The sequence below is a fragment of the Catharus ustulatus genome, chromosome 5, assembly GCF_009819885.2.
Source record: "Catharus ustulatus isolate bCatUst1 chromosome 5, bCatUst1.pri.v2, whole genome shotgun sequence".
NCBI classification, from domain to species: Eukaryota; Metazoa; Chordata; class Aves; order Passeriformes; family Turdidae; genus Catharus; species Catharus ustulatus.
Window position 1 is genome coordinate 21,545,070 of NC_046225.1, and position 27,351 is coordinate 21,572,420.

The 27,351-nt window shown below is 38.2% G+C and overlaps 1 protein-coding gene across 4 annotated transcripts in view; it reads left to right on the forward strand.

Moving 5' to 3' along the window:
* The window catches only part of RAP1GDS1 (Rap1 GTPase-GDP dissociation stimulator 1), a 96,478-nt gene that overhangs the window by 9,362 nt on the left and 59,765 nt on the right, over nt 1-27,351 (forward strand). For 3 of the 4 annotated variants that reach the window (XM_033059838.2, XM_033059836.2, XM_033059839.2), the window contains exons 2-3: nt 5,925-6,044; nt 23,030-23,137. In XM_033059838.2, the coding sequence (XP_032915729.1) occupies nt 5,925-6,044; nt 23,030-23,137 (228 nt within the window). The remainder of the gene's footprint in view (nt 1-5,924; nt 6,045-23,029; nt 23,138-27,351) is intronic. The other variant, XM_033059837.2, reaches the window with a different exon arrangement.

Sequence of the window (27,351 nt, forward strand, 5' to 3'; positions counted from 1 at the left end):
TCTGGATGCCTACTTCTCCGAAGGCAAGAATGGTGGAAACAAACAAAAAACAATTCAGTACATTTCTTTGGAATGCAGCTTCATGTCAGACATGATCTGAAGTGTTTGCTTATCTTTATGAAGGTCATAACTTCTTCCTTTTCAAGGTATCACTGTTCTTTTTTCTGCTGTTGAGAACAAGGTAGAATTTAAGACTTCTCACTCAGTCTCTGGAAGAAACTGGTAGAGTTCTCTTGTGAACATAAAATTTGAGTTCAGTGCATGCACCCAGCTCAAAACAGATGGCTGGAGAAAGAAATGCCCTAGATAATGCAGCACTTCAGTTAAGCAAGGGGTGGCCTGTTTTACGTTTTCCTTTTTTTTAAATTGATGTTAAATAGGTTTTCTGATAAAAAGCAACTGCTGGGTACTATGGGATTGTTTTTAGTCTGCTTTTACCTCTTCCACTTCTGAGCAGTTTTCTGTACTTCAGTGATCACAACAGTGAGGTATATCTAGGTAAAGTGAGGGTACCTAGCAACTATTTAAACTGCTTTATTTTGAAAATCAGAAGTTGTTATCAACAAAACACCATATTTGGCTGTACATAAAGACCTTGTTGGATTTTTAAGAGCTGGTCAATAAGCACATTTTAAAACTTACTTAGTTTTGGCAGGTTTTTTGAAACACAAGCCTTTTCTGCTTGACCCTTTTTATTTTTTTGAAAAATATATAGATGAGCCTATTATTTTTTTCCCATCAACAGAAGCTTTTTTTTTTCACAATCAATATTTTTACATTTTACAGTATGCTGAGGAGCCTGTTTCCAGCTTAAGATTAGACTCTCTTTGGGCAGAGATGTAAATCTGGGATCAAGGAGTAGATATCAAAGTTGAAAACTCAAGCCCCTGATTTTTAAATTCCTTTTGGCTCCCTGACTTCTTGCAAAAAGAGCTTTATGACAAAGAGGGCTCTTCTGGGTTTGCTCACAATTTGGAATAAAAATATTTGTGTTTCAACAGTATTTGTTTTAACACTCACTTGTCAGGATCTCAAAGAACAACCAGAATGGGGCTTTGATGTCCACTGTGGTGGTTGTGTTTATGTAACAGAATCTGTACCGCTGGGGCTTTGATCATGTAGCACCTGTTGGTGTTGGACTTTGGTTACCTTCTAACTTTCCAGGACTCCATTCAAGTTTAGAAGCCCAGTTCTGCTTGTTTAGGTGAGCATATTACTCTGCTCTGGATCTGAGAACTAATTTGTTCCCAGAATTCAGCATATCATCTGAATCTTTTCATTCTAGATGTTTCAGTTGCTTCATCTAATATAATCTAAGGGTAATGTAAAACCATCAGACAAAAGTGTGTGGTTGCTTTGACATGAAAGATCTGCATGCTCAACACAGCTTATAAAGAGGCATTGAAGCATTAATTTAATGAAAGTAAAACTTATATTCAGTGCTGATACATGACTTTAAATTGAATACAGAAAACTCTATCAAATGACAAGTTTACGTGTGGTGGAGGCTTAAGTGACGCTGTATTGCAATGCCTTAAATGACCTGGTTGCTGAGCATTTAGAAAAGGTAATCTGTTGAAACCAGCTTTGCTGCTGAAACCTCAGTGTAGTCAGATTATAGCCTCAGCTCCCCATTGCCCTGTATTATGCATAGAGACTGCAGATTTGATTTAAGATGTTATTTGGGCCCAAACTGTAGCTTTTATATTCTGCCTGAGCATATATGACCAAAGGATAATGGGTAATTAAGTGATGCATAATAAAATGATGCCCATAGTGCCTTCATATTGGAGATGACTTGTCGAAGTATCATCTTTCAATACTCATCAGTGTTTGGTAGAATTAATGGCTTTATGATCTACAGACTGGGAGTTTTTTTGCAGTGGCTCACATCTGTGGAAGCCAGAAAAAGTTGCAGCAGTTTAGTACACTGGAGAATTTGTGGCACAGGGGAATTACAGTAATTACACGACTATAAGGTGCACCCTTTTGACTAAAATTTTCCCTCGAACCCGGAAGTGCGCCTTATAGTCTGGTACGCCTTATCTGATGTACAAAGTTGCGAAATATGCCAAACCGGAAGTGTGAGCTGTGAGCCATGGGGGGAACCGGAAGTGCCACGGCAGCCGGCTGGGGGCGGGCCCAGGGGCCCGCGGCACTGCCCCTGCCGGGTGGAGGCGGGCCAGGGGGCCCATGGCTACTGGGTAAAGGCAGGCCAGGGGGCCCACGGCACCGCCCTTCCCGGGTCCAGGCAGTCCTGGGAGCCCATGGCTGCCGGGTAAAGGTGGGCCAGGGGACCCGTGGCACCCGCCTTCCTGGGTCCAGGCAGTCCCGGGGGCCCATGGCCACCGGGTCCAGGGGGGCCCGAAGGCACATGGCACCGCCCCTGCCCGGTACAGGCGGGCCCGGGAGCCAATGGCTACTGGGTTGAGGCGGGGCCTCGGCCAGCAACCGTGTGGGGTGAGCTGGGGGCGGAGCCTCACTGCAAAAAAAAAGTGCGCCTTATAGTCCGGTGCGCCTTATCTGATCTACAAAGTTGTGAATTTTGCCGACTCTGGGGGGGTACGCCTTATAGTCCGGTGCGCCTTATGGTCGTGAAATTACTGTAGTTGTATTCTCAAATGGCAAGTCAGTTTGGTGTATCATGTTGTCAGATAAAGATGAGAAAATCTGACTTCTCGTGTATTAGAGAGAAAATGTAGACATGCCAGCAAAGGGTGTCAAACAGTTGCTGAAAAGAGAACTCTGACTTGTCTTTAAAAAAATGCCCTCTGAAGAAGTATCTATAAACATTAATTCATCTAAATCACCTTCTAATTGCAAGAGTGAAGATATTGTTTAATTGCATAAAAAGTGAAGCAGGTAAATAGAACAAAGCTTAAATTTAGCCCCCTCCCATCAGTTTCTTTAAAAAAGGGGAGACAACAAGACCAAGACAGTGGAATGTAAAAAGTTGTCTTCCTTTCTACTCCCATTCTTGTGCAGGATTTTAAGTTAACATATTGCAGAAGATTGTGATTGACCTAGATGGGGAAGTAGAAATTAAGTGAAAACTAGTTTTTACCTTGACCTCTGAAATGTGAAAGTAAGCAAGTAACATAACAAATGAAAGGAGGCCATGCAGAAGAAATATTGGTTTGATACATGTGAAAACATTTGCTCCTAAAATGTGATTTTCTATTGTGACATTGTGTCATTAATAGAGATTTCAAGGTGCGAAATGTGTCACAATGTAGTTCCCCCTTAGCCTCCTCTTGCCTGACTGAAGAGGCCCCCAAGTTCTTACACATCGTGAGTTGAGGGAACATGACCATTTTGATAATTCTGCCCAGTTTTGCAATGTCCTTGTTCTGGGACATACAAAACCAGACTTAGAATTGTGGGAGACACAAATCCTTGCAGGCATCAAGCAGAGCCTCCATGTGCTGGTCACGCTCCTAATGTAACCATTGTACGGTTTGCTTTGTTTACTTCGGGAACATGCTGCTACCTCATGTTTTACTTGGCATCCCCTGTAACCCCTGGGTCTTTACAACAGTGTGTTCGCAGCCTGCGCTGCTGCTGAGGGTTATTCTGTTCAACACTTTCCCCTGTTGAACTTCAGGAAACTTCTGTTGATCCAGTCCTCAGGCTACTGAACAGCGCCTCTGGATTGCTCTTCAGCAAATTCAGTGTTGTTTGCAAAGGTTACAAATGTGTATCTGCCTTTAGGCTATAGTGGTTTCAAGCACAAACTGCATACTCAAAATCTGCTGTTCGGCCAGTCTGAATTGGACTGGCAGATTTATATTTGACTTCTTGATAATATGTAAAACAGTGATGAACCCTTCATAACTGTGATTCCAGAAAAATTAAAATTAGAGAACAGTATTTCTTTATTAAAGATAGTTAAAATTTGTACATGTGAAAAATTACCTAGGTTGGTTACTACAAGTACCTGTGCCTTGCACTGACCACAGTTACAAGTAAACACAAGTTAATGCAAGTGGATAGAGGATGACAAACCTTTATTACACAACCAAGAGTTAATTCTGCAGAATCACACTGGGGATGAAAGGTGTATTATCAGGTGTAGCCTAAATAAGATTTCAGCTCTTTCTGTGCTACATTACTTTTTTAGCTGATGAGAAATGCATTCAGATTGACTTGCACTAGCAATTAATGGGAAGCCAATGGATCCAAATCTCCTAGTCATTCTCGTGAAAGCTCTGCTGAGCTCCCACCCTGTCTGCATGTTGTTTATGTAATCTCTTTGGATTTTAGTACAGCTTTCAGTGCTGTTTCTATGATTCTGTGATGTGACCATGTTCCTTTCCAGCTAAGCAAAGGAGAGTGCATACCTTGAACCTTCTCTGACGTGAGCTATGATGAACCAGAACATGTACTTATGAGCTCTCCTGAGTCCCATGCTTTAGTCATGTCCACAGTCTGTCTGTTATGGGCCATATCTGTATTAATTAGAGAGGTAAAACCCTCTACCCAAATTAAGTTCATTTATCCCAATACATTGTGGTTTTACTTGTGTAATATTGCTAATTTTTTTTTTTTGCTTTGTTAATAATTTTTGGCAATCTGGAGGAAAAGGAAGCTTTTCCAAGATAGCTGAATTTATCCTTGCAAAGTTATTTGGTAGCATCTTCCAGTTTTTATCCTTCTAGAGCACCTGTGGTGTTGATCTGTAGGACAATCAAAAGTTCTGCTCAACTAGATCAGAGGATAGTGCCTTTTGACAGAGGCATTTAATACTTCTCTAGTGGGACATGACTGGACTGTTTTGCAAGAGATTATTACAGAAGACAGACTTCAGTATAAAGGGGTGGTGGTGACCAGATGTGTTTCCTGGGATATTGTAGATTTTTCAGCAGTAGTAGTTTTTAGTGCTGGCATAGAGCGGGGGAGTGCTTAGTCTGAGGTCTGATACCTACATGAGATATAGAAGGAGCTAAGTGTGTCCTTGTGCTGGATTTACGGCAGATTTGAAATTATCAACATTAACCAAACTACTATTCATTGTGCCCAGCTGCTTGGTTCAAAGGCACCTGAGGAAGGAGAAGGACTTTTCATATCTTGTTCTTATAACTGAATTATCAATTTTTCTCATAAATAGTGCTTTAAGGATTAATTGCTTACTACATTAATTAATAATATTCAATAACATTCCATATGATGCTTTTATGTGTTAATAAAATGGAGAGGAAGAATATTTCACCTGATTATAGGTGAAATATAACAATAATCATATATAATATTATGTATTATGTATAATAAAATACAAGTAAAATATAAACATTTATAATAAAAAAATTATTCTTATATGCAGCTTCTGTGAGTAAATAGGATATGGCCAACAACAAAGCTGCTTTGCTCTGTGCCTACTGATACAAAAACATACTTTTATTTATTTCATTAAAATATCAGCATATCTGCGGTAGCTAAAATTGACAACAGCTTTTGGTTTGCATAATCCATACACGTGCTCCGTGAAATGTCTCTGAGCTTTACCCTGTAGAGTGTGACAATTTCTGAACTATTGGTTTTTTCTACTTCCGCTTTCTTCCACTTTCAAAGGAATTATAATAGTGAACAAAAAGTTTCAGGAGAAGAAAACAACCTCAAAGCTTACTAGGAGAGAGATTCTTTCCTCAACTGTGGTCTCTTTGTGGCGGTATCTGAGGGAGTTATATATGCTGAACAGAGGAATTTCCTTGGTGTAAACACTATAAACAAAGGACATAGAAAGGACTGTGCTGTTCCTTAATGTTCATGCAAGATGCAAGTGGAGGATGGCCTAGGGCACATTGTTGAAGTTTTTCAGACTATTAAGAGGCCATTGCAAAGATTTTTAGTGCCTCTTGACCCTTTACCAGTCCATAAATAAGTGCACTCAGTTATGCTTAAGGCTGAAAGATCCTTGTTTCATGCAGGAGCTGGTCAGGAATTGCCTCAAAAATCATGCTGCGTTTTGACTTCCGTTTTTTGTGTCTTCCTTCTGAAGTATCACTGCTTCCTTCATTCCTGTTGGCAAAAGGACTGGCAGCTGATCAGTAACTCAGTTCTCCTAAGAGTCTGTATGAAATAAATACCATGAATATCTGGAATACTGCAGTGGTAATTTCTCTATAGATGCCTGGTTAGGGGCAGACTGCATTTCACATATGCTCTGAGTTTTAGGTGCTGTTTTCCAGTGTGGCATTCAGAAACCTGAGCCAAGAGTTCTGGCTGTGTAAATAAAAAGTGCTTGGAGAGTCCAGAATAGGATGAACTACCAAGCTCAGCAGGAAATCACCCTTAATTAATATGCATGCCATTTTCTGATCAGCATGATTTCTGCCTTAAGCGCAGGGCTCAAAATTACTTTTTAGAGCTGGATGCCTGCATGTTTTCTATGAAAGTTTGAAACATTTTTCTTTTCAAATGCAAATGGAGGAAAAGGCACACTTGAGTTACCAACTTTGCCTTCCTTGGGACAGGCACCTGTTTATGCAGGAAAGAGCTCCAAAAGTCCAAGTTTTCCCTCTGCCTGAAATTGAAGCCGTACCCTCAAACCAATCAGGATATAAGACCCAATAGTGATATGTGTTCATAGTGTGTTAGATAAGGCATATTTTTTAAAGGCAAATGGTTTTAGTTCCAGCACTTTTTCCTGTGACTACTCATTTGTTTTATGCAATGACTGTTTAATATAGAATTATAGAATTGTTTGGGTTGGAAGGGACATCAAAGGTCATCTAGTTCCAAGCACTCTGCCATGGGCAGGGGCACTTTTCACTAGAACAGGTTGCTCAAGCACCATCTAGTATGAAATATGTCTCAACAGAAGAAGTAAGAGGTGTTTCAATCCACATGAAAAATACAAAAATCTGATATGAGTATGTTTTGGATAAATTTTGTTTAAATCCTTTCAGGTAGAGGATAGCATTTGGTTTGTTTTCACATTCACACTAATGTACAAAAGGCACTTTCACATTTTTGCCATGTCCTTTGTGTTGGATTCTTTCTCCCAAGAATTCCTCTGTTGCCTGTGTTTGTACAGAGCACATTGGAATCAGGGCCTAGAAGAGCCATACCCTCCGAGATACCAGTAAGAGTAATATATGAATTTGGTTAATAAGCTGCCTGAGAGAGCTAAGAGAGTTCTGGATTTGGGCTTAAGCTAGATGCTTGTGGAACTTTAAAAGAAAAAAGGTAGTATCTCTCCAGAATCTGGTGTCTGGTAAGAGTCCATGGGAGGTAGGCTTCCTACAGTTATCTCTGCATATGAACTTGATCTTTTTCCTTCCCTGTGATATCAGGATCAGTCAGGATCTTCATGGTCATCAGTGGGATAAATGTCTCTGAGCGTACAGTGAACATTCTTGATTTGGGGACATAGAATGCGCAGCTGTAGAGAGTTGACACAGATCCTTGTATCCCTTGTGAAATGTGTCTCAAGGACTTGTTTGTACTTCCCATCTGCCCTTCACCCTTGAGACCTGCAGATTGTGTGCAGAACCTGACCCTTTCAGTTTCTGTCAATATGGCTCTTTACCTAGTCTGAGAGATGGTTATTAAGCAGTGAAAGCAAAGCACTCCTCCGCTCTGCACACAGTCAGATCCTGCTTGTGGGGGAAGCAAATGACTTGCAAGTTAATCTAGTGAGTGACATTTTGCAGAATTTTTTTGTCTTTAAAAGATGTATTTCTTTTTGAAAAGAAAAGAAGTCTTGCCTTTATTATTGAGCTTCCTGTAAATATGTATCTCTTGGGAGCATTTCACTTGTTTTTGGGATGTTGCCCAAACACAGTTGATTGAATGAGGGATTAACAGTTTAATTAAGAGTCCTGAGATTTAAGACATAGAAAGTAGCCCTTTCTTTTAGAGATTCCCCCCCCTCATTTCTGCTGCTTTCTCTCTCCAAAACCGTATTTTCAGTGCATATCTATTGCATCAACTCACTCATTCAAAATTTAATCACAGTTTTTTGAAGTCATACTTGAGGACTGTAACATTTGGATTGTGATTTACCCAGCTGTGCGCAAGTACTGTAATGTGCTGCCTCAGAACATCAGTGTCATGTTTACTGCATTGTCACTCTTGTATATGAATTTTACTAAAATAAGTCTTAAAGGCTGTGCAGAGGTTAATGATTACTTGTAACTACAGCAGTCGTGCATAACGTTAGTAGGTTTGGCGGAAATCTTTATTTTAAAAGGGGTCTATTAAGCAGTTTGTGCACCATTTTAATTTTGCCATATGATTCTTTTATGTCAGTCTTACATGAAGACTCAGTTGAATCCTTTTCCTTTAGAGAGGATCTGAGCTGATCCTACCACTGCAGTGTTTTTATCGATGTTCTTCATCCTATGCATTCCTAGATGAATAAATAACTTCATTAATAGGCAACTATTTATCACTAGAGGGATTAACCACAGATGTCTGCTAATCTTAGTAATACAGGTTTAAAGCTATACATGATATATATAAAAGCAAACTAATAACTCTAGAGTACATTTTGACCCTAAAAGCTTATAGATGAATGATGCTGACAATGTAGCCTTCAATTTATGATATGTGGGCACCACAATCTGCCTCCAAAGTGCGTATTGTTGATTTCAGGCCATTTTAGTAATTTTTTCAAAACTGCTAAATTGAAGGATTAGTGGCATTTCATCAGGCAAGAAGCAGGGATTTCCAAAACTTCCTTACAGTAATTTCACGATTGTAAGCCGCACTTCCGGGTGTCAACGCCTTTTCGTTCATTGTCCGTATATAAGCCGCACCTGATTATAAGCTGCACATCTGGGTGTCAGCAACTGTCTTGGGTTACAATACAGAGTGTGATAAAAGGTATCTATTCTATCACCATCTGTTGAGGGTGGGGCAGTGATCCTTATCTCCATGGCAGATATTCTGCTAATGGGTCATCCATTGAAACCAGGCAGGGCATTGTTCTTTATCTTTTCACAACCCATCCTTCCTCCAGCAAGTCATTTTCTGCTAATGGCCCATTGAGTCCCACTGTGTGACTGATAAAATTACTTCATCCCATTGGAAGTTGCTCCAGCCAGGGGGAAGAGCCCAACATTTCTTAACAAGATAAAAACAGAGGTTTTGGGACACTAAGGGAGCTCCTTTCTCCACTGGACTCCAAAGGAAAACCTAATTTCTCCACATCGCCACTGGAGCTCCAGAGGGAAACTGCACCTTCTACACGAGCACTGCTTCAACTGAATCACATCTGTCACTGCAGGAGGATGCAACCATCATTTAATGGGACTGCTACCAACACCTTGCCTGATGGGGTGTCAGACTGTACTCTGACTTTGTCATGGTTTAGAGTTTGTTTCTTTGTAGTACTGTATTTCTATTTTAATTTCCCTAGTAAAGAACTGTTATTCCTGATTCCCATATCTTTCCCTGAAAGCCCCTTGATTTCCAAATTATAATAATTTGGAGGGAGGGGGTTTACATTCTCCATTTCAAAGAGAAGCTCCTGCCTTTCTCAGCAGACACCTGTCCTCCAAACTAAAACAGCAATTTTCATTCTTTGTCCATATATAAGCCGCACCTGATTATAAGACCCACTTCCGGGTTTGGACCAAAATTTTCGTCAAAATGGTGCGACTTATAATCGTGAAATTACTATGATTTCCTCCATATCCTTCACTGACATTAGAGAATACTAAAAGCCTTTTTCTCCAAGGCATAAGAAGACTGTCTCTTGGCTCTGCCATGATCAAAGGGAATTTTTTTTATTGCAGGTCTTAACAGTTGTATGTTTAGGTGGAAAGGTGCATTTTTATTTGATAGTCTTTTCTGCTCAGATTTTCTCCTTGGGACAAAAATGCTTTGATGAAAGTAATGTTAGGTAAGATAATACAGGCAAACAAGTACTTACTACCGTAAGAGTGTTTGATTGTAAGACATTTGTAAATAAAAGGGTTTAGAGGCACTTATTAGATTTGCAACTAATCTGTTTCTAGGAAACTTTCGCTGAAAAGAGTAACACAAATGGCAGGTCACTTCCATTAGGAACTTACTTGTACACACTCATCAAATTCAAACAGTGTATCTTTAGGGTTAAAAGCTTTCATGCATGGTTTGTAATTATCATGCAGCTTGTAATTAAAAGTAGGGACTTTCTGAGTAATTTTGAGGAAAAATAAATAAAACCAAATTAAACACAAATTTTGAAGTCCTCTGAGAACAGCAGAAATCACCATTAAGACTTCATCTCTAAGGAATATTTATCCTTTAGAACACCGTTGTGAAGTCCCCCAGTCTGACAAGATGCAGAGGCTGCAATTCAGCCTTCTGCTGAGATAGAGAATTGGGGGAAAACTGCATGTTTCCATAAAAAGAGAGCTGCAGGGATGAGTGTAGTAGATCAGCTGGTTTAGGATAAGTATCTTGTCAAGAAGGAAAATGGAACTTGCATGAGTGTTGTTGCATAACAGAATGCCTTGTGTCTTTTTAATTAGGAACTGCTAAGCTAATTTAATTGCTACCTTTTAAAACTGGTTTTATTTTGTATTTTTATTTCTGTGTTATATGTAAAAGAATAGAGTAATGACCTTTATAATTATATCAGGGTAAATACTTACTTTCCTTGCTGAGATTTCATTGAACTGTGTTGTGTGAGCCCCCAGGCTTTGCAATATCTGGTCACTGTTCTGTGTTGGATGCCAGAGAGGTTTCTCACAGAGCTGACAGGCAAAGGGGACTCTTTCAGCACCAGACACTGTAGTAGCAGCTACCACAGAGAAACTCAAATTGATAGCTGGACCAGGAGAAAATGGTTTGCTAGAGTGTTCTGATCAACCTTGAATTTAAAATGAGCTGCTTGAAGACCCAACAAACAAGACAGTATCTTTGCCTGGAAAAGGACTAGGAAATTCAAGTTATTAACTTATAAAAATATAGGATCTCAGACCAGGAGTAAAAAAGCTGATTCCATTAATTATTTATTTCAATTGCATCCTCATTTAAGGTGACAAGGTACCTTTAAAAACATAGCTCTAAACAAAACAAAAATATAGCTACACAATATGTGTAGAAACATTGTTATGTTCTGTTATTTCATCTATAATAGTCTTTCCTTAAATATTCACAGCTTTTCCTAGATTAGTCTCTATTTTCCACTACTCAGATCCATTTTATTTTCTGTAGTAGATTACTCTTTGGGTTCTAATCATACGTTATAACTTTGAAGATTGGAGTAGCTAGTTTTAATTAAATCCAAAGTAAAGAATTGAAGGAGAATGCCAAAGAGAAGATCTTTCTACTCAGATCCTTTCCAAAACTTCATTTGGTTGAATTGCCCACAACTTAATTTTAAAAGATACTTTACATTTTTTCAAGTTTATTCCCTTTATTATCTCATTCTGTGTCAAGACCTTAGAGTTTATGCAGATGTGTAAGACTACTCAGTTACCCATCAATAAATAGCGATAGAATCAGACCCTTACCTGTATAGTGAGTGCTTATCCTACAGAGGTTTAAGATACAAACTGATATCTTTAAGATTTTATACTTGATTCATTTAAAATATGTAGAGGGATATGATTGAGGAGAAAGTGTTTCTAAATCACTTCTTGTAACTGAAATAGCATTCTTGTCTGACTGGATTTCTTGCATCCCAGACAACTGATCCTGGAGGTGAGAGTCTGGTGGACCATTCAGTATTGTTTCACCTGTCCCTTTTGGCTATATTATGCAGAAGTGGGTAACCAACATTACCCCTGCAAGACTTGCAATACAAATTTGAATATAAATTGCAGCATGAAATTTATTTTTCTGTGTTAAATACTCATCTTTTATCACAATGTTGGGTGAATAAATCTAGAACTGATTTTGGCACTAAAAGATATACAGATAATATATGCTAAGAAGAGTCTCCATCTGCTGCTGAAGTCTCTCTCATTGCCCAGAGTGGTTCCTGGGATTTCTTTCCCTTTGAAGATTTTTGTCAGTGAACATGTCTTTAACTTGGTGTCTGCTGAGACTTCTCCCATTCTCTTCTCCCATTCTGTTGGCTCTGAGCAGGTTGAGCAGATTCTTTCTATGTTTGCAGTTTTAGAAAAACCAGGCACCAAGTTTTCACTTTCACTTTGTATTTGCCTAATAAGGAACTTGGAGCAGCAGTAGACTGAACAATCCTGAATGTTAGAAAAAAAGGTATAACCCAAGCAACACCCCAAAGCAAAACCTCAGCAGTTTACTTTCAAGGTTAGTTTTGAGATTGCACACAAGTAAACTTGTTAGAACCTAGCCATCTGTATACTATTAGGTGCATATTTGACAAAAAAAAGGTAAATAAAAAAGCTGTCAAATGACTCTTGTACATTCAAACAGCTTAAAAGCTCTTTGTGTGGCAATGTTGGCACAACTCCTAAGTGACCAGATGGGATTTTATTAACAGCCAACAGGACAAGGGCTGAGATTTTGTTTCTTAACTTGCTATTTTTGGAATGCTTGTAGAGGATGTGTCAGAAAGCTTGATGTACTTTCATACTATGCAAAATTACACATATACCTTCCCTTAATGTGAGGATGAAGACTGCTTCAGAGGTTGTCATTTCTGTAAGGTAGATAAGAGAGTTAAGAGATGTATGGTAATTTAGGTATCACTACTTTTAGTGAATTTCAGAAAGGTGTTTTTATATACACAATTTATGTGTCTATAAAAAGCATATTAAAAGCAGAACTTAGAAGCAGGCTTTCTAATAAATAGACTTAAAAAATGTGTTTTATAAAAAAGAACAAAAAATACCCAAGTATTAGAACAGACTTGATTTATGATACCAGTAACCACTGATAATAGGGATGTACGTTTTCCATTTAAATATTCTGTTAAACATATTAAGACTATGTGAATTTATGTGACTCCTCCTTTTCTGGCATCATCATGGATTGATTTATTGTTAGTAAAAAATACCTGAAAATTGAGAATCTTGATTGTCTCCAGTAAACCACAGGATGACAATTTGTCCTACAGGCAGTAGCTGAGGAACCTGAGGTTCAGTCTGGAGAAAAGAATGGTAAGAGGAGACCATATCACTCTCTACATCTCCCTGAAAGGAGATTGTAGCAAGGTGGGCATTGGCCTCTTCTCCCAAGTAACTGGAACAAGAAGAAATGACCTCAAGTTGTGCTGGGGAGACTCAGGTTGGATATTAGGAAAAGTTTCTTCACTGAAAGCAGGAAAAGGCTCCCCAGAGAAGTAGTGAAGTCACCATCCCTGGAAGTGTTCAAAAAATGAGTGGTTGTGGTACTTTTTCAATATGGTCTAGTGGGCATGATGATGTTCAGTCAAAGGGTAGAGCCAGTGATCTTGGAGGTCTTCTCCAGTATTAAAGAGCCCATGATTCTATGACCTTCAAACCAGACAGCTTAAAAGAAAAGAAACAAAATCTGTAACACTCTGTGGATCCATGGTTCACCCTGTTCCTTTCAGGTGCTTTCTTTCCATATTTGAGATTATCAGGGAACTCATGACAGCTAGAAAACAACTGTGTAGTCAGAGATTAGTGTTTCATAACATCTGACAGAAGAACTCTGATGTGACATACAATTAGAGCTACCAGTACCAATTTTGAACCTGAGTATCTTACCCAGACAAAATTCTCACTGTTGCTGGTGAAAGATGTGCCTGAGGGCTTTATACAGAATCAAATCCTGTATTGTTCAGTAACTCAAGCTGGTGTAAGTATAGTTATGGCAGATACTACACCGTGTACTTGTACAGTTAATATGGACTTGCTTGCAGAGGTAGGCCAAAGACCAGAACTGGGGCTTGTTGAAGTCTGTCTTGGGTTACAATACAGGGTGTGATAAAAGGTCTATTCTATCACCATCTGTTGAGGGTGGGGGCAGTGATCCTTATCTCCGCAGGAGATGTTCTCTTAATGGGCCATCCATTGAAACCAGGCAGGGCATTGTTCTTTGTCTTTTCACAACCCATCCTCTCTCCAGCAAGTCATTTTCTGCTAATGGCCCACTGAGTCCCACAGTGTGACTGATAAAATTACTTCATCCCATTGGAAGTTGCTCCAGCCAGGGGGAAGGGCCCAACATTTCTTACCAAGATAAAACAGAGGTGTGGGGCACACCAAGGTAGCCCCCCCTTCTCCACTGGACTCCAGAAGGAAGCTGGATTTCTCCACATCATCACTGGACCTCCAAAAGGAAAACTGCACCTTCTACAGGAGCACTGCTTCAACTGAACCACATCTGTCACTACAAAAAGACTACAGCCACCATTTAATCGAACTGCTACCAACACCCTGCCTGACGGGGTGTCAAGTTGTACTCTGACTTTGTCAGGGCTTGGGGTCTGTTTCTTTGTAGTATTGTATTTCTATTTTAATTTCCCTGGTAAAGAACTGTTATTCCTAATTCCCATATCTTTGCCTAAGAGCCGTTTGATTTCAAAATTATAATGATTTGGAGGGAGGGGGTTTACATTCTCCATTTTCAAAGAAAGGCTCCTGCCTTTCTTAGCAGACACCTGTCCTCCAAACTAAGACAAGTCAAAGAGAATTTTTCTTAGTTCTGGAACTTCGTATCATCAGATTTATATTGTCTGGTTTGTATTTGTTTGTTTGTTTTATTTTTAGACTGAGTAAGAAGAAAAAGTAATTTTAACTTGTTTATCAAAAAAGCTAACAGTAGAGTAAGCTGGTTAAATTGATTAGGAATGTCTACTTGAAGTCTAAATTGTTGTCCTGCATTCTAACGTCCCACGAAAGTCCACTCAGGCCAACTTGTAGCATTACATATGTGTTATTTTGTTGGTTAATAAGCCATATTTTGTATAGAAGTTTGAAAAAGTACAGAGGATTGGCAGCCTTGTTAAATTATGCCCCAAAAGAAATCAGTGTTTTAATATAGTAAGGGAAATAATTTAATGAACAGTAAAAAGCTCTTTAGGAAAGTGTTTTGTTTGTTTGTGTAACGTCTACGTTGGCATTTGTAGTCAGCTAACTTGAGTCACATTAGGATCAAGACTTTTAGAGCAGGTGCAGTCAGAAAAGGTTAGACACAGTAGTGTAGGCAAATATCATCTCAAAGAAAAGATAAAGCTGAAAAAGCTTGATATGTTTAGTTAAAATGTGCTGTTTCTAGACTGTACTGTTTGGGTACTTTAATTTTCTTCTGTTGTTTTCTAGCACCTGTTCTCTGTTCTTACTGTCGTGACTTGACAAAGTGACTCTTGCTTGCTAGATTAAAAGTGCTTCAGGCAGAAATTATGTGGAGGAGCAGAAAAGGAAAATAAAAAAAACCAAAAGAACGTAGTAAACCACCTAAAATAAATCAAAAAAGAGCCAGTAGAGATGCAAGCCCTGCTAGCTGCATGTATTCATGTGCACAGACACATGCAGACATGCAGCTTGTCTTTTCTATACTGGTCCATATGGTTGTATGTAATACAGCATTTTAGGGGATGTTAGATTTGATTAGTATTAAAGTTACTCCTTTTTTTTCCAAGATTCTGTTTCAGTCACTTACTGACTCCTCAGGAAGAGCTATATTCTATTCCAGCTGTCTGCTTTAGGCTGTCCATTTTAATTTGCTTGATGAGTTTTTGCTTTAGCATGAGCAAGAAACTGGTTTGAACTATTGTCTGAAGTAACAGTAGTCATTTAAGGTACTATTTTGATCCTGTTATTTTTTCCCCCACTAGTTTTTTTTCATTCTGTGCATAGGGTGGACAGTAGTCTTGAGTAACCTAATGGAGGACACCTTCTCTTGCCTTTTATATTGCAGTAATTTGACGCCATGTCATAAACTGAGGAGGGTTGGGCATGTATAGTAAAGCATTTACAGTTGAATGTTCCCACAAAGAACTGGATTCCCATCTGCCCCATATGATACCTGATGCTTTCTTGATACCTGCCCATGATGTGTTGTGGTCTGCTTTATAGAAGTGCTGAGTGTAATCTGTACCTGCATCTGAAGAGTCCTGAAGAATCCAGAGTGTGCAGTAATTCTGGAACCTGAAAATCTCATTTTGAAAACCCCACTTCCCACACAGATACTTTTAACCTTAAATTTCCAGTTCTCCCATTCACTTACGCAATGCATTGCATTCCATACTTTATAAATACCTTCGGAGAGCAAGCACGTTCATATCTTTGAAGCATGATGACATAATGTAATGATAGTAACTTTATAATTGCCAGTAGGAAAGGAAATGTTCCTTCATCTTTTAGTTGTACCTGGTACTACAAAATAAAAGGAGAACCACTTGCCAAGAAGGACAGTATGAAAGACATTCATCTGTTGTTTGACAGAACATTTGTCCTGAAAGAGAGTGGTGTCCCTTGGATAAAACAGTATTCTTCATGTGTACACATCTTGGCATGCACTGTATTGTATGGTAAATATTTTAAATGGTGAAATATATGTGGGTTGATATACTTCTGGAACTTCTTGTGTTTACAACTGTTTTGATAATATAACTCAGTGAAGATCATGCACCTGGAGAAAAAAAAAAGCTATACAAAAATTCAATTGTGTAAATACAAATGCAATCTTGTCAATTAAATTGTAATTCTTTACAAATTGGTAACCATCTTGATTTTTTTTCTACTACTGCTAGTATTAGAGAACCAGAAAACATCTTTTTATAAACTGAGAACCAAATTATTTGAATTTTCACTTTGTCTATCATTAGCTGATTTTTTAATGAAATTTGATCCACTACAGACTTCCTTTATCAAACTGTTTTCTATAAAAGGAAAAAAATGTATATCATTCTTCTTCTAGGACTGGTTTTAAGCAAAATCTTTTAGGGCTTTTTATAAAGCATTAGAGTTATGTTGATTTCACTGAATTTTGATTGGTTTCTTTACACTTCAAGATAATTCCAGATCTGCAGTGTTCAATTATGAAATACAAAGATACTTAAATCTGTACCATGTTTTCCTAGGAAAGAGAAAAAAAAATCTTCCAAGGTTCTGCAAAATCTTCTGAAATACCATTCTTATAGTCTAGCCTTTGCAAGTCATGATTTAAGTAACGGAGGATTATTAATGTGCAGAAATTACAGCAATTACAGCAGCTACAGATCCATATACCTTGGGATAGTATAAATATTTTTATATTATAATCTATTGTTTATTTGTGACTACAGTAAAAGTAATACATTAAATTATTTTCAAAGATATCAAATGTCCTCCAGGGTGGGAGGTGAATGCAAACAGAAGATTTGCATTGGTAAGAGATTCCAAGTGTACTGACTGCTGATTGAGGCCACATTTTTAGGTTTCTATCCTGGTTTTGAGTACAGATTGACTAAGTAGCTGTCAGTGTGTATAGGCTGACCTGATAATTACAAAAACTAATTAGGTAGCTTAGTGCTCAGGTGGCAGTGAGTCATGGCATGTCAGTATTTTCAGGTAATGAAAATGAAGGCCCATGTCAGAACAGATGCAGAAGCAAGTGGTTAAATGAAAGAGTAACAAGTCTCTAAGACCAGATGGCATATATCTAAGATTCAGAAAGTGTTTAAGAATGAAGCAACTGAACTGCTGTCAAAAATAGACACTCTCATTAAAATTAGTTACTATGTTAGAAAAGTAGAGCAAATGTACCTAAGTAAAAAACAGGTTTCAGAAGGAGCTCTGCAGATAATGATCCATCATTATATCCCTGGAACTAGAAAATTTGTTAGGCAAAAAGCATTAACCCACCTCAATGAACGTGGTAGGACAGAAATGAACAGGGCTTCTGTTTTTAAAGAAAAGTTCTTTCCTGATTAAGATGTTAGTCTTGTCTGTCTGTATCTGGCATTGCTAATAAAAAACTAATTTTTCACTGCTACCCTCTGACAGTATATAGGTACCTCCTGATTAGATGCCAGGTTTAAAAATTTTCTGGATGGACTAGGAACAAAGAGTTGTCTCTAATGATGAGTTTGAGTGGTTTGGCAGAAAATATTGTACACTTGGGAACGCTTGAGGGCAGCTGATACAAAGAAAGGAGGGGATGGAGTATTTTTTGGCAATGGGCTAAATGTGAGAACAAGATTCTTCTGTCCTCAATAAATTCTGTATTTGGAGTATTTTGCATGTGAACATTTATATGGGACTAGGTGTCTTTGAAAAATTATACAAGAGGATGGGTCTCAGTCTGCATAGATTCAAAAAGGACCCATGCTATACATTTCTGCAAGCATATTCAGTGTCCTGGGAGCTAAAGGGCTCTCATAATTTTGCACCAGTCTTCTGTTTTCTTTGGGGAAGTGGCATCTGGGGTCATTAAACACCAAAGTTTTGCTACAGATGTCACCAGCTACTGATCTTTCTGCTGCAAAAAGAAATTCAGGCCAAATGTATAAGTCTTGCCCAAACAGATTATGTGGCTGATCTTTCTGTCAGGTTCTCAAATAATATCACATCAAAATACACTTTTCCTTAAAAAGCTGTGGTGAGCCTGGGTTGGATTGCCTCTATGGGTTAGTTTGGACTGAAATTCTAGTACAAGAGTACTGGAAGTCTGTACAAGAAAATGAAGTAGTTTCTGCAGTCTAGCCTACGTGCATGTATGCTCTTGAATTTTTAAGAGATTTATGCTGTTATAACACAAGGACACCCACAAAATGGCACCATTCCTTATGCTCAGTTTGATGTCTCGTTGTTTCTGAGAGGCAGTGGAACAGACTCAAAAGGCTCTGATGTTAATGCAGCCACCATCCCTGTAATAGCAGAACTGCTCAAACTTCTTTATCTGATCAGCATGTTTCAGTATGTCCCATTTCAGTATCTATTAATTTTGAATTCCTTATCTGTTAAGTTGCATGCATAATGCAGTGGTCTGTTTAATAACAACACTTCTATGTCTACAAAGTATCAATCAAAAGATATTGTCAATGTTAATGATATGTTCAAAATCCTCATTTTGTAGAGAAAATATCTGTATTGGATAAAATGTTAGAAGATATATGAAAAACAAACAGTCCAGACAAAAGCTGGCCATCTCAGTACTCAGCTAAGGCATTCTAAATGCTTTATTAACATCACTCTTGGAATAGGGCTTTTCCTGCGATTTGGATGAAGATGCTGTGGACTCAGAGCAAAATTGGCAAGTTGGTTCTTACCATCAGAAGCTGCATTGCTAGAAAAACTATTGGGTACCTTTTCAAACTTTTTGCAGTCTAACCAGCACATTTGTTACCCTGACCCTAAACAAAGTTGATCAACTACCAAGTTTTTACTAGATGAAAGAACAGTTCTTTTGTATAACACAAGTCAACAACTGCAAATAGGAATGAGTCACAGAAAAACTCTTAGAAAAAAGAGTACAGTGAAGTGAAACGGAGTATTAAAGCATTCACTAATGTTAGTTTCGGACTAATTTTCTCTGTAAAAATACCTGCAAAAGAGATAGCAAAAGGTTGAAAGAGGTAAGTAGTAATATTATGCTACCAAAAAGCAATGTGGGCAAAGTATTTAAACCACCTCATTTTTTATGACTGTTTGTGCAGGAGTAGTTATTGGAGAAAACAAAATGTAAGTGTAGGTGGAAAGGGCCAAACAGGTCTGACAGCTCTTGGCAGACTCCACTTGCTAACTTATCAGTTTGTAACATTAGGATATATAGGATTAAGGTGTGTGGGATTCAGAGCTTTTTGTACAGATAACTAATTTTTCTGAAAGCAATACAGTAAGCCAGATACGAGAGACTCCCTGTGCTTAGGGTCATCAACAAAATAGTTTGTTAAACTTCAGACTTCATGCCTCACATATTCCCGACACTATACCACATTGTTCACCGACTGTGCAACAGGGAACATTCCTAGCCAATTTTTACCTCTACTGTCCTAATCTTGCACCCTTAGATCTTCCTAATGTGAGCTTCACATGACTTGCATGTTGACATAATGTACCAACTCACATTTCTCTGAAATGAAGCTAAAATGATTCCTTATATTGCTTTTATTTGATGGGGTTTTATGGCTGAGAATCTGGTCAGTCTATGCAGCAACAAGGCTATTGGAAACAGCTTCTGTAGAAGGAGAGGAGGAGACACAAAATTAAGCAGGAGAAGATCACAAAAAAACAACAGGGGTTTTGTACTTGTAAAAGAAGCATTTGCAACTTCTTCCCTAAACAAGGGGTTTAGGGCAACTGTGAAACAGCAGCAGTGGGAAGCCTTGTGTGATTATATGGTGAGAGCCCTCTGGACCACTACAGCACTTCTCTCTGAGTGCCCTCTCAGTGTCATCTCAGACTATAAGGGTTTGTTCTTTTCAGGGCAACAAAAAAGAAAAAAAATAAAAAGATTACAGAAACTCTGAATCTGTTGAAGATCTATTTGCACATGTCTGAGGTATCAAAGGTAGCTGTCTCTTTCAAGGTATCAACTCAGTTTGGAAAGGAGATGGACTAGGGCAGAAAGAACCCAAGCAAACAAGTAAGTTCTTTCTTGAAGGACTGTTTCTTCCCTCTGTGCCCTTGACCTAGAGGAAAGGCAATTGGGCACACAGTGCAACAATGTTTGATAAGATATTTTAAAAGTAGCATGGCCACAAGTACCATTGTCACAAGTGCCCACTGATACTTGAAGTATGTCTAAAGTTGCAGTTGAATGTCCGCATATGTCATTGGGATGTGCACATGCTTGGTACCATGAAAAATTGAGTTGTTTGTTCTAGTCACATTTGAACAATTTTGCCCAAAATGCACAATTTTGCATGTGATCTGTAATAGTGTAGTATTAGAATAGTGGACTTTCCCCAGAAAACTTTACATGGCACTGAGCAGAAAGGGGTGGTAGGAAAATAGACTGGGGAGACTTCTAACTCTATTGCAGGTTCTGATGTGGCATGGGGTGAAAGAAATAACAAGTATTTTATATAAAGCACTCATTTCTGCACAGAAAAATGAAATAATAAGTGGGATCTTGTGATTTATTGAGCAATTAAGTGAAGAGGCTATAAGAGAGAAATAAAATCTGGGTGTGCTCTCTGACAATAGTCTGCAAACTCTGGTGTGACAGTGAATTTCTTATCTTTGCATTTTCTTCTTCCCTGGATTACAGAAATGTTTGCTTTTGATATATATAGTAGATTGAGTCTTTTTACTGTAAATGTTGCTACTGCTTCAAAACTAAGTGTGTAAATATACAAGGATATGAGATGCCTGTAAGGACAGAAGAGAAATAGTGCTATATTAGCAGAAAACTGAAGAGTATGAGAAGGAGGCAGATGAAGAAGGTATAAGAGGAGGTAGAGTGCAAAAATGTCAAATTGTAGTACTGGGGCTGGTCACTGAGTACCCTTTACTAGTGTCTTTTGACAAATTCTAACAGTATATCCTAAATAATGTATTTAAGCAATGAGACTTTGCAGTGCATGTTCAACTTTACTGTTGGTTAAGTGTGATTCAAGAAAAGTGCTACAATGAACCTGCTAGAGAGTAACATGAGTAGCAGAGGCAATTTAGGTTTTTTTTTCCCTTACAGCTTGCTCCAGAAGGTAGCAGTTCAGCATGGAGAGCAGGTTTGGAGGAAGGTTTTTAGATATTGAGGAGTTACAACCAAACGTTGTTGCCCAAAAGGCTTTTGCAGAGTTGCCAGCATGCTGCTGGCTGTCTGCATTTAGGAGTACTGACACTCCTGGTATACTGTTGCTAAGAACGTGTTCATTACTGAATAGACAAAATAACTCCTTGATCATAGAAGCATGTAAGCAATTTCATATATAAATACTGAGCACTTTTTGAAACTAAGTATCTCACCTTTATCTGTATGGTATATTGAACTACAAAAGCATATGCTAATAAAAATTGGAGATGGAACAAAGGCCACAGCTTTGGCTGAGAAGCAAAGCAGCTCCAGGAGTGAGATTCTACCCTCTTCATGGGATCCCTGCTGTGTCTCCACTCTTTTCCTTTGCACCATCCCACAAGTCGGCAAGTGAAGAGGAGGCAAAGCAGAGCAGGTGCCAGCTCACCTGTCAAGGAGGCTTCCTACGCTGGTGGGAAGCTCTAAGGCTTCTAGTCAGGCTCAGAAGGTACCAGTACTGCACTGAAAAGAAACCACCTATGGCTGTGTTGGGCTTGGGTCAAGGCTCTGGAGCCACTGGGAACAAGAGACAGTGAGACACTATTTAACATTATTTGTTTTGAGTAACACTTTCTGCTTGCTGTCAGAGTTGGCATGGAAACTGAATCAGCACTCATTTTTAAAAGAATAGTCCATTCAGAGTGAGGTTAGTCATCAGTGGGTTTACCAGAGGCTCAGGCTGCAGCTGCCAGCATTTAAACCTTGCTGATGGAAGGATAGACTCCTCAAAATGGTAATGGTCATACTACCCCAACCTCTACTGGGCACATAGCTGTGTTTGGAGAATGATGCCATCTCATGTGCATTTGAGTGGTGGTAGTTTTGTTGGTTTTTTTTTAAAGAGGGAAGTTTTAATTATCTGAAATCCACAACAGAACTTTCTTATTTCAAGAAGATGCCATCCGTTTTTGTGGGTCAATTGAACTTAAAGAGTTAACACAGTTCATATAAACAATGATGCTTCTAACATTGTGGTGGAAAGTGGGATAATTCTTAAAAAGGCTCTAAGCTTAGCACTAGGCATCTGTGAATAGTCAAGATGGAAGCCTACACAGCATGTAGAAATTGGTATTTTCAATTAATTTGCCTCTATTGATGAAGAAGATTAAGATATGCTTGTTTCTGTTCTATTTTATTCCCACAAACAAGGGGAGAAACAAAGCAATGGCTGATGGTTTTCTGTACCGGCAAGGCTGAAAAAATACTGATGGATAAATTGCTGTTCAGTGGCATTTCATAAAGCACCTGCTGTGACATCCTGTTCTCAGATGCAAAATGATAAATATATATATAAAAATTTGAAAAGTTTAATTTAATCTATAACCTTTGACTCCTGGCTTTTTGTATTCTCAGAACACAGACCATGCATGTCTTCTCCCTTGATACAGGAACTGTTTACACTATTTACATTCAAGACTATAGTGCTGTTATCAAATTGGTGAGGACACTGATTGCTTTTTCCTTTGTGTTTATCAAGCAGATAATTTAAGTGAAGCCCTGAAAAAGCTGAAGATAACATCCAATGACAGCACAGCAGATAGCTTGGAGGGATGCTTGGACTGTCTGCTTCAAGCTCTGGCACAAAACAGTAAGTTGTATGGACCTTTCAAATTTTAAATCATATGAGATCAGTGAATTAAAATGTGGCAGAAAGACTGACTCAAACAGTAGGCTGCTAGGTTGGCTCTGTTGAGTTTTGGGGGTTTTTAACCCATATGTCTGTAACATTCCAGTAGCAATGAAGACAGTGACCTGAATATTTGGAACAGCTGTAGTCCATTCCTTTTTCCAAGATTAAGTAGGACACTTACTTTTTTAATCGATCGTTCAAGAAAAAAAAGAATAGAGACGAGAGATGGAGAAATAAGCCTGATAAGATGGGGAAAAGGATAAGAGAGCTCCTTGCTAATTCTGGTTGAAAGAGCACAGTTTCTCCTTTGTAATGTATTTCTCCTCACATTTCCAATTAAGTCCAGGGGTTTCAATTACCAGAACCAGATATCCAAAGATGGTCCAAGTTTGATATGTAGTATGTAACAAAAATAACATCAGAATGGAATGAGATGTCGTTTTCACAAAAAACTTTAAAATGCTTGTCCCCACTCCCAGTAGACAGAAAGAGAGGGTTAATGAAGATGACAGTTGATGAGAGTTTTCTGAATTTAACTTTCTTAGTGCTTCAAATTGCATCAGAAGAAAAATATGTGTACAATTGCAGGTTGAAAAACTTCTCAGGCATAGGTACAAGCCGTGATTAAAATTTTCTTATTTAAAAAAAGAGTTAGTCCTTTGGAAATATCAGTACACTCAAAAGTACAAACTATTAATAAGTTTTGTTTTTTTTCACATGATGGTGTTCTACAAATCAAGGCCTTTTGTATTGGTGTAAAATACTTGATGAGGTTTATCACAGCTGAATATAAGCACCATCCAGATCAAGTAAAAGATTATAACAGTATCTGCATTTAGTAGTAGTCTGTTTCTAGTTCTCACTATTTTAGAAGGAGATTGTCAGCCAGAAAGTAATAAAATCTTTAAGATGTAGATCAACCATTTTTTTAAAGTGTTGGATTTATTTGTAGGGTATATCCAATACTTTAATCCAACCTCCAATTGGATTTATTTCCACTACTTTTAAGCCTGGTACTTAAATAAGTACTAAAAAAAAGATCATACGGAAAGTGACAACTTACTTGTGTAAATAACAGAGTTTACTATTTTGCCTATGAAGGTCACATAGCTGTGTCAGAGAACAAGCTGGCAGATGCAAAATAATTTTACTAATGCACAGCAAACTTACTGATGCTTCCTTCCAACCACAGATGACTCTCTTCTGTCTCAGTCTACGGCTTTGCTCTTCCTTCCAAAATCTTTTCTCTTCTAGATTTTTAGTTGCCAGATCAGATAAACAGATTGTTAGGATTTTGACCTCTCTCTTTGGGGTAGCTCTAGAAAATTTATTCTCTCCACAATTTCCTATGCTCTTTGTGTGTGAGTCAGTGTCATGGATGTAGCCCTGCTGAGCTGCCCTATGATACATATCTCCACATATTTACATTTGCCAAGATTGAGGACAACTGAAATAATGCACTGAAAATTAGATGGGTCAGATAGGATAGGTTTTTTAAACAGCTTACTGGTAGTTTAGGAACCAGTATATCAATTCTGTTTCAAGGGAACTGGACATGTCCATACCTAAATTCTGCCAAGTCTCTTTGGACAATGGGCTTTAGTTCTCAAGGCTGTCTGATGATTTGGGGAACAGACTTCTGGCTTGAGATAATTTTATGAGAACAGCAGTACATTCAAAAGACTTCAGAGATTGAGGTAAATTGCATAGAATAGATTGATTCAACAAATAGATACAGAATCAGCTTTCTAAATGCTTTCTCATAGCTCTCATCCAGTTAACATCTTAATATGGATTTGGCTGATTGATTCTTAATTACAGTGTAATTATTATCATATTATAATTATAGTGTATATATTATCATATATATGATACCTAGTTATTAGACACATTGTACCTTTGTGTCTGTGTATAAATTATTACACAATAATAATGGGAAATCAAATTGTTTGTATAGAAGTACATGTTAATTGTAATGTAGAAATAATTTAAATAATATTTTGCAAATAGTTATTCTGCTCTGTTTTAGTATATTTCCATGTGTATGATTAAATTAATGACGTTTAGATTTATATTATAGTTCAGTAAATCATCATATTAATGTTAGAGAAAAAAGCCATGCAAGGAATGGCTTAAGAGAATTTTATAGGACTGTGATATTATTGGGAGTTCATGGTAGTATTGTAAATCACAGAAGTTAAAGTTTTATTCACTGCTTTAAGACTTGGAGATAAAAATATTATTTTATCTTATATAAAATTTAGTACGTTACTAATATGCTAATGCAACCCACTCCCATCTACTGCCAGCCAAAATCAGTAGCTAAAACAAATGATACTACAACAAATGGAGATTTTCAGTAAAGGACAACTTCAGTTTGGCATAGTACATGTAAACATGATTGTTTTAGTGACCATTACACTGCTTTTAATTGTTGTTTGCATGCAGCATAGGTTTGTGGCTGCTGCAGAATGTTGAATTCCCTAGTCTCTAAGAGTACAGTGAAAATTATAGTTCCATTTGTTTTGCATACAATCTTTATGTTTTCATTATGCTAAAACATTACTTCTTTCTCATATTTTCTACTGTATAGAAAGACACGACAAAGTTATGAAGAATATCATAATTTTAAATTTCTTTCTATGTAATCTGCTGTGTTTTCCTTTGTTTTTCACTCTCCTCAAAACTGATCTGTTGATAATCGTTGACAGGTGTAATGCTCTGGAACATGATACCTCCTGCCTGACTTTAGGAGCTATCTGCCATTTGTCACACCAGTCAAATTAAGGTGCACACACACACATATGCTGTGCTACAGAAGTGTGAGTCAAATACTCAGCTGAACGTGATAACTGCTGGTAAATATTTGGCAAGCCAAATTCAAATTGTTTTAACTACAGTTTGTCTAGGAGAAACTTGTATAGCTCTTCACATCTGAGACCTGGGTCTGAAAATCATGCACAGATGGTTTCCTTAGGAGACATTGTCTGGAAATACATATATATTCCTATTTAGGCGGATATTTTAGTTCTTGTCTATCACCAGCTTTTCTGTCTGAGGCCAGTCATATATGGTCTAGCTTGTGGCACTAGAGAAAACTGAGGAGATTAGGATGAAAGAGGCAAAAATGGCAGAAGAATAAAACATAAACATGCATTAGAAATGCCTTAGAATAATGACATATCTCATTTTGTGTGGCCTTCTGCTACGTCATCTGAGGTTTCCCTATACATCTTGGGTACAGGGTTACAACAGCCTTCCTTTTGCATTCCCAGTGAAGTTAACTAGCATATCTGGGGACTTTGCAGCCATAAAGTTGCAGTAACATTAGATGAGATTCACAGGTAATGTAAGAGCTCCTTTCACCTCTGTGGATTTACCTCATTTGCATAAGCTGAGATTCTGTCCACCTTGCTTCTGAAAGAAAAACACAAATATTTGATCTCTGTTCACTTGCAAGCACTCACCATCTGCTCAACTTCCCATAATTCTGATTTTTAAGGAAAGGCTGGGGTACATGAGCCATAAGCATTATTAGCAGCAAAAAAAATAGAGCCAGCCATTCACTAAATGAATTACTGCCTTATATTCACTCAAGAGGGGAAAGTCATGCATTACATATATTTTCTTTTAACAACTGTACTTTAAAATAAGTTACTCCATTGTCTGCTCCATATAATCTGAATTAGTTCTATAGAGAGGTGGATTGATGTGTTGTTGTCTAGGTAGGATTTTGCTGATCTGGAAGCAGACTGTTTACAGTGACATGGAATGTAGAATGATCATAACAATCAGAAAAGGCACAAACCTCCTCAAAAGTATGAGTAAGACATATGCTGAAGAAAAGTAATTTGAAAGATCATATGCTTACATTTCTGGAATGAAGCAAGTGAAGTACAGTAGTTTCACGAATACAAGCCGCACGGAGTATAAGCCGCACTTCCGGTGCGTCGACAATGTTGCTGTCTTTGTCAATAAATAAGCTACACCCGAATATTAGCCGCACTTTCGTTCGTAGCGAGAATCTGTGCACAGCTTTCACAAATTTGCCAATTAGTAACAGGATCGCGGCATAGCGGGGTTTACTGGCTCTGGGCGGGGCCAGACAGGCTCGGCCCGCTCATGGTTGCCGACGAGGCCGGGTGGCCCAGCTCGGCGCTACGGCCAGGCGG